Source organism: Macaca mulatta, chromosome 13, assembly GCF_049350105.2.
Source record: "Macaca mulatta isolate MMU2019108-1 chromosome 13, T2T-MMU8v2.0, whole genome shotgun sequence".
NCBI lineage: Eukaryota > Metazoa > Chordata > Mammalia > Primates > Cercopithecidae > Macaca > Macaca mulatta.
This window is the reverse complement of record NC_133418.1, coordinates 26074924-26087566: the sequence shown is the minus strand read 5'-3', so window position 1 is coordinate 26087566 and position 12643 is coordinate 26074924. Positions and strand designations below refer to the sequence as shown.

At 45.1% G+C, this 12643-nt stretch overlaps 1 protein-coding gene across 2 annotated transcripts in view; it reads left to right on the top strand.

The window, feature by feature from the left end:
* SMYD1 (SET and MYND domain containing 1) overlaps window positions 1–12643 on the top strand; it is a 44481-nt gene that overhangs the window by 6896 nt on the left and 24942 nt on the right. For both annotated transcript variants that reach the window (XM_015112814.3, XM_015112815.3), the window contains exon 2: window positions 9973–10149. In XM_015112814.3, the coding sequence (XP_014968300.3) occupies window positions 9973–10149 (177 nt within the window). The remainder of the gene's footprint in view (window positions 1–9972; window positions 10150–12643) is intronic.

Sequence of the window (12643 nt, the reverse complement as noted above, 5' to 3'; positions counted from 1 at the left end):
AATTACATTAGGCCCACCTAGGTAATTCGGGATACTGTCCTTGTCTCAAGGTCTTTAACTTAATCACACATGCAAAGTTCCTCTGCCATGTAATGTGACCTATTTACAGGTTCTGGGGATTAGGACATTGACAATTTTTGGGGGGCTATTATTTAGTCTACCCCAACCAATAAGAATTTTCTAGATTGATCCAATTCATCACAAAATATGCTAAGAAGGAGCAAGGACAGTTAGTGGATTTTTTTAAAGTTTTTTAAATAAAAACTTGAACAGTCTCTAAATTATTCTGGTTACAAAGTTGAAAGTGTTCAGGAGATTATGTATATATAGTGTGTGTATAGGTAAAAAGATAGTGGGGAACATGAGAAAGAGTTGAGTATTTGTAAATAAATTACTGACAACCAGGCTTTTTTTGAAAATGGAACCAGTTATGAGCTTTCTTAGGTGCAGCAGAGCCGGTGGGGTTTAGTCAGTGTAATTCTGTGTGAGCCTGTGGCAATGGCAGGACTAGCCCTGGCAGACACACAAACACACATGTGGCCTTTAATCTGATAACAGCTGGTGGCTGGTTAGTGGGGGATAAATGATGCTATAAATGGAAATAATTTAATGAAAGGATTAGAGAAATTCTGGAACAATTAGTTCGGAAAATGAGTAAGTGTTAAAGTATTCAAGTGACAGCCTTGAATGTTTGCATTGGATGTTGAGAATAACCACAGTTGATTTAGAATTCTGCTTTTCATTTGGCACTTTCAGCTACAGAGGCATGACATGTCGATATGTTACACAGTCTATTGTGAGTTGTATTGCTAAATATCGCTCAATAATTCTTAAATCCAGAAGTCTGAGAATGATTGCCTTTTAAAGATGGATTAGATCAAATGGCAGGTTGTCCCCATAATAATGCTATCTTTACCCACTCACATCCGAGCATGTGTTCTGAACATGAATTGAGGGGTGTGCTTCAGCTAGGTCATGTAAATATATACAGGTCTTCGTAGGGTATGTGAGCTGTGGCAGAGAAAATCTTGAGAGTTGGTGTTTTAATAAAAAAAGGGATGTTAAAAATAAATTGGCAATATCCAGGCTTGATCCAAGAAAACAGTACCTTCTAATTCTTTTTTTTTTTTTTTTTTTTTTTTTTTTAGATAGGGTCTCACTCTATTGCTCAGGCTGGAGTGTCATGGCACAGTCATGGCTCACTGCAGCCTTTACCTGCTGGGCTCAAGCCATCCTCCCACCTCAGCCTCTGGAGTAGCTGGGACTACAGGTGCCCACCACCATGGCTGGCTAATGTTTTATTTTTGTTTTTTGTAGAGACAGTGTTCTCTACTGGACACTATTTTGCCCAGGCTGATCTCAAACTCCTGGGCTCAAGTGATCCTCCTGCCTCAGCCTTCCAAAGTTCTGGGATTACAGGTGTGAGCCACTGCCCCTGGCCCCCACTGACTTCTTATGTCAAGGTATTTAACAGTCAGTGCAAACATGAATCTCATGATCTCATCCAGCGGCTACCTTTGTCTCCTATATGTATACCCTGACATGGACACATTTGCCTCATATCAGTTCCTCTTTCTGGAAGACCTCTACCTTCTCTGAGTACAAACTCAGCCCATCTCTCGAGGTCAGAACAATGCCTCCTCATCTCGTAGGTGATTGCCTTTCTAGATTGCCTCCCCTACCTCCGTTGAAGTAGTCTCTCTTCCTCGAAACTTACAGCAAGTTACCATGTTCGTGGAATGTTGTGGGTCCTGCCTTGTTTATACGTGTTTATGTCCCATCCCAGCCTGGGGACTGCTTGAAGGCAAGGTCGGTGTCTCCTTTATCTTCTAAGGCCGTCTATTACCTAGCTCAATGCACATAACAGATGCTCAACAAATACTTGCAGAAAGAGGCAGGGAGGGAAGGAAAGACAGAGGGAAAGAAGAAAAAAAGAAGGAATGAGAAAAAGAATTTAAAATATTGTGAAGTTATCTGGGTACTTGAGGGACGAGATGTTCTTTAAGACATCTACTCACAGGCTGGGCGAGGTGGCTCATGCCTGTAATCCCAGCATTTTGGGAAGCTGAGGCAGGCAGATTACTTGAACTCAGGAGTTTGAGACCAGCCTGGGCAACATAATAAGACTCCGTCTCTACAAAAAAAAATAAAATCAAGCCGAGCCTGGTGGCCTGTGCCTGTAGTCCCAGCTACTAGGGAGGCTAAGGTGGGAGGGTCGCTTGAGCCCAGGAGTTTGAGGCTGCAATGAGCCGTGATTACGCCATTGCATTCCAGCCTGGAGGACAGAGAAAGACCCTGTCTCTTAAAAAAGAAAAAAAAAAAAAAAGACACTTCCCTCTAATTTTTGAGGTGAGACCTTCTGGCAGGCTGGGAGTTTATAAGCAGCCCTGAAAGACAGAACTGTTGAACTGTTGGTCCAGTCCTCTCTTGCTGAGTTTTTAGGGGGCTTGCCCACCATGCAGGCACCTTGTCTTTGCATGTATCTGTCCGTGAGCAACTATTTCCATACAAGGAGCTGAGCAGCAGCTGCCTTTCCAGCCCTCTTCACTCTGACAGATCGCAGAATCCAGCAGGGCTGCAGAGCAGAGTGAGAGGGGACCAGCTGCTGGAGCAGGCACATTCAAGGCTGCAGGCCAAGCAGGTGGACTTTGTAGCTGCATCCGCCCTCTGTGTGCTGGGAGTAGAGTCCGGCGTCAGGGACTCTTAAGAGAATAATATCCCTGTGAGGATAATGATTATGGCTACTCTAAAGGTTGCTGTGAAGATTTTTTAAAAAACGAATCACTAAAAACATCTCTTTGAAATGGCAAAGTGCTGTGTAAGTGGGAGTTGATACCTTTTGGTGTGAATAGGAATATGAGACTGGGGAGAAACGAGACTTGCTGAAGGTCACCCAGCTAAGCCTGCCTGGGACAAATGCTCTTTCTCGGAATCCAAAAAGTGGCTTTAGGACTTCGTGTCATTTGGACGCTCTCCTGCACTGGGGCCAGTAAGGTGGGGGAGGGATGGGCATTTCTTTCTTTCTTTCTTTTTTTTGAGATGGAGTCTCACATTGTCGCCCAGGCTGGAGTGCAGTGGCACGATCTTGGTTCACTGCAAGCTCCGCCTCCCAGGTTCTCCTGCCATTCTCCTGCCTCAGCCTCCTTAGTAGCTGGGATTACAGGCGCCCACCACCACACCTGGCTAGTTATTTGTATTTTTAGTAGAGACAGGGTTTCACTATGTTGGTCAGGCTGGTCTCAGACACCTGACCTCATAATCTGCCCTCCTCGGCCTCCCAAAGTGCTGGGATTACAGGCATGAGCCACCGTGCCTGGCCAGGATGGGCATTTCTGTCAGGGGAGTGCCCTTGTCCCCATACAATGTTCTCCTGTAGCTGCGCTGTCTTCCTTTCTGGTAGCTGCCTGGAATAAGCTGGCGCTGGGGATGAGAGGAACTCGGTGATTAACCTGGCCCAGCCCTGTCTGAGTGACAGGCAGGATGGGTGGCTTGGGCTGATGTCCACTGAGCACTTATCCAGTGCCAGGCTCTGTGCAGACCACCTTACACGTGTGATTTCTTTTAACCCTAAAATCACTATGAGAGTGGTGAGATTTCAGAACTTCTTTGTAATTTTCATCTTGCTTGAATTTTTAAAAATAGTATATTTCATTCAAAAGTACTGGTCAGTGGTCTAAAAGATAGCAAGATCTAGGTGTTGCTACTCCCATTTTCACATAAGGAAACAAAAGCTTGGAGAAGTCAGGGGACTTGCTCAAGGTCACACAGCCAGTAGATACTGGAGTCAGGAGAAGAACCCGGCTCTGACCAACTCTAGGTTTGACCTTCCGTAACACCCAACCCCATGCCAAGGAGGGGAGATGGGAACCAGAGGGACAGGCTTAAAAAAATTTTGGACTAGATTTGAAATAAAACAAAAAATTTCCCTTTCCTGTCTACTTGACACATCTCGGTGTATCCCACCAGAAGGAGCAGGATTTGGGTTTTCTCTCATCTCCACATTCTTGCTACTCAAAGTTGAAGCATCAGTATTGCCTGGGAGCTTGTTAGAAATGCAGAATCCCAGCCCCCACCCCACATACTAAATCTGAACCCGAGTTTTAACAAAATTGCTGGTGACGTGTGTGCACACTGAAGTTCCAGAAGTTCGACTCTGCATCCTCCTTCTCCCCAGCTCCAGTCTTGTGGCTAAGCCCTACCAGCAGCTGCGGGCATAGAGAGAAGGTCAGCTTCATCCCAAAGGAAGCCTACATTTAAGAAAGATAACTCAATGCTTCCCGGGTTTCACCAGCTTTTAAAAATTGGCTCTAGGCCCTAGCAAAATTACAGAATGGGATATAAAATAGATCTGTGATCCTGAAGGAACTATTTGGTGGTTCATATTTGGAACCCACCCAAGTTCACTATGGGAAAAGAAATCATTGATCACATTTTCTTTTTATGAAAAGTATTTGAAGTTTATTACAGCAAAGAATCTCATGAGATAACATGAATTATTTAATAGCAAAGAATCTCATGACATAACATGAATTATTTAATAGCAAAGAATCTCATGGACATAACATGAATTGATCCAAAGCCTGATAAAATGATTATATAAGTGTAATGTTCTTCCTGTCACCCAATCTTGAGTGAAGGCTGCTTTGCAGCACCTTAAGGTTCTGTCTCCTGGTCACGGTGGTTATTAGTGACTTTGAGAACATGAGGGTCATGTCACTGGAATTTATTCTTAGGGACATAATATAGCTACAGTTAATAGCAGATAGATTGTTCTCTAATCAGGCCCTAGTAGAAGTGTATTAAGTTAGTTCATGGGAGCTTGGAGGCAAATGCCAGGGGAGACATATTCTTTCTCTTGGAGCCAGGCTAGGAAAACTTGCCGTAATAAACCTCACAAGCAGCATGGACTAAGTAAGGACAGGGTTGTGTGAGGGGTCCATTCCTGATGTCTACAATAAGGTCATTAGTAAGGGGTCTTTGTACAGAATTGAAAAACAATAATCCCAGCATTTTGGGAGGCTGAGGTGGTCAGGAGTTCCAGACCAGCCTGACCAACATGGTGAAATTCCATCTCTACTAAAAAATACAAAAATTAGCCAGGCATGGTGGCGGGTGCCTGTAATCCCAGCTACTCGGGAGGCTGAGGCAGGAGAATCACTCGAACCTGGGAGGCAGAGATTGCAGTGAGCCTAGATTATGCCACTGCACTCCAGCCTGGGCTACAGAGCGAGACTCTGTCTCAAAACAAAAAACAAAAAACAAAAAACAAAAAACAATAAAAGTCAATCTTTTTTTGTTATCACCATGTACCAGCAATTCTAAACAATGTCAAGGATAAAATACTTCTCCTCACTACAAAATCCGTATGAGTCTAAGTTCTGAAAAACTGCTGTTGGGTAAACCTCATTTTAGCACATTTTAAAATTGCCTATCTTTTAATAAACATTGCATTCTGCCTGGAAGTTAATTCTGAGGACCTTCGGTTATACAGTCAGCCATGTGGACTCAACTACATGTGTTCATTGTGAAAGTAAATTCTTAAACTTCAGAGTTATTCCAGATTGTGTTGGCCACAGTCTATGTCTCCAATCCTTGTGATACCATATATTCCCACATTTTTAAGTAGATTAGAAATAAGCAGTGACTATAAAGATGAAGACTCAAAATTTGTTATTCGAAGTGTTTACCTAGGTGATTTTCATTTGTGTTTGAAATTTAAAACAATAAAACAGAATTGTGAAGAGTAATGTTTTTGTTTGGGAGGCACACATATTAGTGTATACATGAAATATGAATGTGTGAATATATGTATATGAATAAAAAGATGAGGATATTGTACTAGGCTATTCTAAAATGTCAATTTGGGTGTAAAATATGAGAGTAGTTCTGGTGTGGGGTCGCTCTCTGATGGGCGACCTTGGAACAGACAAGCATAAAGTTACAAGTGACCGGTTACAAGGGACAGACAGCATGATTGTGCTTGTGTCTAACTGTTCCCTCTCCAGACCACCTCTTGGCTCTCCTCCCATTCTCTCCTGCCTTGGGTTTGTATTCCTGGTATGAGCCCTGATGCCCCAGAGGTGGACATCTGCTCCTCCTTCCTCGTTCCTAACCTAAGACAGACTCTGAAATTTGCAGATGACTCAGAGATTAGCATACCAATATGAAAGATGACAGAAGAAAATTCAAAATGACCTTGACGTTTTGGAATGCTACACTGAAAACCATCAGTTAGGAATAAATGTGAAGACTCCACTTCAAGTTTAAAAATTTAGTGTCACAAAGGAGCTTTTAGGCTGATGGATGTAGTCGTTACTTATTTATTTATTTTTATTTTTTATTTTTAATTTTTTCGAGATAGAGTCTCACTCTGTCGCCCAGGCTGGAGTGCAGTGGTGCAATCTTGGCTCGCTGCAAGCTCCGCCTCCCTGGTTCAAGCAAGTCTCCTGCCTCAGCCTTCTGAGTAGCTGGGACTATAGACACGTGCCACCACGCCCATCTAATTTTTGTATTTTTAGTAGGGACTGGATTTTGCCATGTTGGCCAGGCTAGTCTCAAACTCCTGACCTTAGATGATCCACCTGCCTTGGCCTCCCAAGGTGCTGGGATTACAGGTGTAAGCCACCGTGCCCAGCCTGGATATGTTTATTATCTTGATTGTGATGATGGTTTTGTGGGTAGATGCATATGTCAGAACCTATCAAAGTGTTCTTTTTTTTTTTTTTTAACACTTATTGTATGTCAATCATACCTCCATAAAGATGTCTAGAAAATGCAATGCTGTGTAGACAAACAGAGTGGAAACTCTGGCTTGACTGCAGCACCTTTGAGAAAGCTTGGGAGGTTCTACTGACTATACTTGTAATTTGACCCTAATTTTTTTTTTCTTTCTTTCTTTCTTTTTTTTTTTGTTTTTTTGAGGCAGAGTCTTGCTCTGTCACCCAGGCTGGATTGCTGTGGCACGATCTCGACTCACTGCAATCTCTGTCCCTGGGTTCAAGCAATTCTCCTGCTTCAGACTCCTAAGTAGCTGGGATTACAGGCATGTGCCACCATGACCAACTAATTTCTGTATTTTTAGTAGAGACAGGGTTTTACCATGTTGGCCAGGCTGTTCTCAAACTCCTGACCTCAGGTCATCCGCTCGCCTCGGCTTCCCAAAGTGCTGGGATTACAGGTGTGAGCCACTGCACCCGGCCGTTTGACTCTAAATTAATGTGAGGTTTTCACTAAAGAAACTAATGGAAGCACAATGTGGAGATCCGGCAAGCGTGCATGGCACCACATCTGAATAGTATACTCTGCTCTGGGCACCATAATTGTGAGGTGTTGACACCCAAGCTCTCACCTGTGTTTGGCCAGGAGACAAGATTTGGAGCCTTCTTGGAATCCAATTTACTTGGATTTTTCAGCAGTCCAGTTCCTGCTAATGAACTGCAAATTCCTGCCAGAAAATGCAATCCTGACTTGAGGTAGATGTAAGAAATTCATTGCTCTCCATCGGCAGGGGTTTAGAGAGTTCACTAAGTGGCCAGGGTTCCCTGTAGGCCCCATGTGCTCTATTCTGCTGGGGCACTTATGACAAATGACGTTCTCAGGGAGGGTGCACCCTCTGTGGCCTAGTTATGACGGGCTGGGGAACCTGTGCAGTTCTCAGTATGCTAGTGTGATTCTTCTCCTCCTCGTTCACTAGGAAAGTTTAAGGGAAGGCAAGTTTAAGGGCGAGGAAGCTGTTACTGTGAGGATAACCTTGAATCTGCTCTAAATTAGAAATAAACACTGACCTTTCATGCCCTCGAGTACTTTATGATTGTTAACAAATTAGTAGCAATGCACCTCCTAGTGGATGGGGATACAACGGTGTGTTGAGCTGGCCAGCCAGAGGCTGAAAACTGCCTGGACTTTAGGAAGTCCAGGATGTAGCATAGAGCAGTAACCTCTGCCGTGCCCTCAGCTGGCTCTGCACCTGTCTATCCCCTTCTAGATGCCATGCTGGGATCAGTGCTAGGGGTCAGGCTCAAGGGTCAGGCCTGGCCTTTGGGCTGGTCCGTGAGCCTGACCCCCTGGCACTGGCCAGCACATGTTGCTTGATTTCTCAGCTAAACCCACCCTCTTGTGGCTACAGGGATTTCTGTAGATATATCAGAGGCCACTAGAAAGGTGCAAGAATTCTAGAAACCATGTACAAGGAATTGTTTAAAGATCTGGGAGTATTTAACTTGGAGGAGAGAAATGAATGGGAAGCAAGGCAGTGGTCTTCAAATTCTTGAAGAACTGATCTGACCAGGCTTGTTCCATTGGGCAAGGACCCAGAAGGCCAAATTAGGGTACAGGAGTAGGTTTTCTGGGGAGGCAAATTCAAGCTTAACACAAGGAGGAAGTTTGCAACAATTAGGACTGGCCAACAATGAACTGACTGTTCTCAGAAACAGCGAACTCCTTTTCACTGTGGGAATTAGAATATTCATGGTCAGGGATGTACACAAAAGATTTCTGTGCTTGAATGTTCTGTGGAAGTTTCTCCCTCCAGGCTCTAGAATTCTGCGGTTTTAAAAGCTCCTGTGTTCTTATACTTTTGAGGTCCCTGTTTAGACTGTGGACTCCTACCTGAGTTTACCCATCCACTTGCTTCCCAGGAGCTCAGTGCTCCCCTGCAGATCATTGAACTGGTTTTCATTATTTCTTTGCTTCAGTGGTTGGGATTTCTCTTCCTCACATTGCAGGAGCATGAGGTTGAGGCCCAGAGATTCTGTGCATCATACCAGATTTCCCCCACTCTGGATGTCAGGCTATGTCCTGAAATACATTTCCTATGGAGCCTATGCCCTTTTCTGTTTGAATGATGGATTTAACATGGGGGACACAGGGCTCTCTAATGGGAACACTAAGAGGCTGGAAGCACCGGGCGAGGATCCTCATCTTCTCACAACTCTCTCCCTCACCCATCGAATGGGCTTGCATTTTCCTCTTCATCACTTCCATCCTCGCTGTGAGCTGGGAGAATACGTCAATGACAGTGAAATCAGTAACCCTGTCATTCTTTACTGTTGCAAAACACACAGACTGTGACATATATCATAGTGTGTAGATATTCTTTTGCATACAATACTATGATGCTCTTGTCCCATCCTACTGTAGATCATTATGATTTGTTGTACTTTGGGAAAGGGGACACTACATTTCAACAATGAGAAAGACATGTCGCCAAAATGCCCCCTCCAACACAGTGCCAATGACCTGTGACTTTGGGCGAGGGTATCATAAGGAATTCAAGTGTCTTCTCCAAAGAGTCTAGGACCCCCCTGTGCTGCCCTGTCATAGTATTCACCACACTGCACGTTCAATTGTTTCTCTAGTAATTTGTGGTATTCCCAATGCCTAACACACGTAGGTCATGAATTTACCCTTCCTGAATTGAAGGGCTTATATGCAGAGGATAAGAGTGTCCTCCACATGGGGGTCACTTAAAAATATTTGGTAGGCCAGGTGTGGGCACTCACGTCTGTAATCCCAGCACTTTGGGAGGCCGAGGTGAGTGGATAACTTGTTGGGAGTTCGAGACCAGCCTGAATAATGTGGTGAAACCTTGTCTGTACTAAAAATACAAAAATTAGCCGGGTGTGGTGGCACGTGCCTATAATCCCAGTTACTTGGGAGGTTGAGGCAGAAGAATTGCTTGAACCTGGGAGGTGGAGGTTGCAGTGAGCCGAGATCGTGGCACTGCACTCCAGCCTGGGCGACAGAGCGAGACTCCGTCTCAAGAAACAAACAAAAAAAAATTGCTAAAGGAATTGTTATTGCCGAGAAGGGCCTTTGGAAGCCCAGGCGCCTCATTTTGGAAGATGGAAATCTGAAGTTTAGACAGACAAGGACCAGTCAGCTGAACCCAGTACCAGAATGCCGTGTTCCACTGGCTGTATGGTGCCCTTTCCACTGTGCTCCCAATCACGTGTCTTCTCTCTCCATTTCCAGCCTTGTTAATTTTGTGTGCCACACCTGCTTCAAGAGGCAGGAGAAGCTCCATCGCTGTGGGCAGTGCAAGTTTGCCCATTACTGCGACCGCACCTGCCAGAAAGATGCTTGGTTGAACCACAAGAATGAGTGTTCGGCCATCAAGAGATACGGGAAAGTACCCAATGAGAACATCAGGTGAGAGCTGGGCCCCATGGTGGTGCTTCAAATTTCCAAATGTCAGGCTGGAATGGCCTCTGTAACGGCATTCCCAGATCTAAGGAAGCCAAGCTGAGTGCAAGTCAGGAAAGAGCCTCAAAGACTGGATATGGTCACTTCTGTTCACTCCCTTAAGGTCTAACAGGGAGAACTGGCTGTTGACAGCAGTGATTCCAAACTGCAGCCACAGGCTGAAACTGGCTTGCAGACTCCTGCTGTAGGGCTCCCCAGTGTTTAGTTTATTTATGTATTTTGGATACAGGGTCTTGCTCTGTTGCCCAGGATGGAGTGCAGAGGCCCTGATCACAGCTCACTTGACCTCCTAGGCTCAAGTGATCCTCCCACCTCAGCCTCTCAACTAGCTGGGACCACCGGCATGCACCACCACACCTGGTTAATTTTTGTATTTTTTATAGAGATGGTGTTTTGTCATGTTGCCCAGGGTAGCCTCGAACTCCTGAGATCAAGCAATCCACCCGTCTCAGCCTCCCAAAGTGCTGGTATTATAGCCGTGAGCCACCATGCCCAGCCAAGGGGCAAGTGTTTTTAAATTGATCCACCAATGTTTAAAAATTGGGAAATTTCACATTTTAAAATTAGGATTTTTGACTTCTCTTGGAAAACAAAAGCAAACAAAAAAAACTGAAGATCTGGCAAAATAGGCTAGAGCTGAGTAGTATCTGCCACCTTTGAAAAAATACAGAGCTTTCTAAGTCACAGCAGCACCACTGCTCCCTGTGGTCATACACGTTACACCAGAGAGTGCATTTGAGTTTGCAACTAACGGCCTTTCCTGGTGGCCATCATCAGAAATCTTAAGGCCAGTAGCTCCAGTGCAAGAGATTCCCAAGTCCTGGAGGCTTGGTGCTGGGCTGCAGGGAGATGCTCAGGAAGCCAGCACTGCAGAGCAAAGGAGATGGAAATGGTGACTGGGAGCATTTTCACTGTGTGCGTAGGGTGTGAAGTTAAGGTACAGAATGGAATTGTCATATCATGATGATTTTTAGGAACCTGCAGGATGAAATGGCTCAGTCAACCTCTCCATGCCCCTTGGCTCCATCTACTGAAACAATACATATGCTTCAAGAACTAAAGTAAATGGCACCTCCTGTGACAGTTATTGAGTTGAAATCTATCACGCATTGACCTCTATTCTCTGAGCTTCATAACCCTTTCCTCATTATTTGGAGGCAGCAGATCTTCCATGTGCTGAGTTGTATTTTCCCCAGTGCTGCCCTGGGCTCCCTGTGAAGACACGTCAGTTTCCAGGCACCTGGAGTCCCACGCGGGGCATTTCTCCAGAAATAACTCAGTGACTCAAACGGGAGAAATCGGGAAAATGAAAAAGGTTCTGGAAACAGATGGTTGGTGATGGTTGCACAACAGCGTGAGTGTGCTTAATGCCACCAAACTGTATACTTTAAAATGGTTAAAATGGTTCAAAAAGAGGTGGGGGACAGAAAGGACCCTGAGGTGATGACACTGTTTAGTATCTTGACTGTGCAGGTGGATACACGAAGCTACATAGGTGATAACGTTGTATATAATTAAACACACATTCATGAATATAAGCAAAATGGAAGAAATCTGAATAACAGAGGTGGGATAATATTCTGGCTGTGATGTTAGTTTTCCAGAATGTTACCATTAGAGAAAACTGGGCAAAATGTACAAGGGATCTCTTTGTATTGTTTTCCAACTGCCTGTAAATCTGCAATTGTCTCAATTAAAATTTCAATTAAAAAAAAAAAAAAACGAGGAGAGGGCCTGTGCTTTGCCCAGCAGGTCTCTCCTCAGGAACAGGATCTGTCCTAGACCACCATCCCCTCCCTAGGTGCCTGAAAAGTGAGCAGTCAGTGGGTGGCAGGAACATTAAAGTGTCCCTGGGTTATAAGCTTCATCACAGGCCACCTAATAGTTAACAAAGAGGCCTTTGGGGTGAAGTACACCCCTCTGTCTCATACTCAAGTCCCTGTGTCTCTACAGGTCTCCTCCTGTCCCACCTGGCCTCCTGCTCTTCCCGCAGAGCCCCGCTCCAGCCAGGCCAGGTCCTGCATGTGGCATGCCCGTGGCTGCCTCGAGGCCTCTGCTCACAGTTTCCCCACCTAGATGGCCTTCTCCACTTTCACGCTACCCAATCATTAAGAATATCAATACCGGCCGGCCGCGGTGGTTCAAGCCTGTAATCCCAGTACTTTGGGAAGCCGAGACCGGCGGATCACGAGGTCAGGAGATCGAGACCATCCTGGCTAACACGGTGAAACCCCGTCTCTACGAAAAAAATACAAAAAACTAGGTGGGTGAAGTTGCAGGCGCCTGTAGTCCCAGCTACTCGGGACACTGAGGCAGGAGAATGGCGTAAACCCGGGAGGCGGAGCTTGCAGTGAGCTGAGATCCGGCCACTGCACTCCAGCCTGGGCGACAGAGCGAGACACCGTCTCAAAAAAAAATAATAATAATATCAACACCTTCA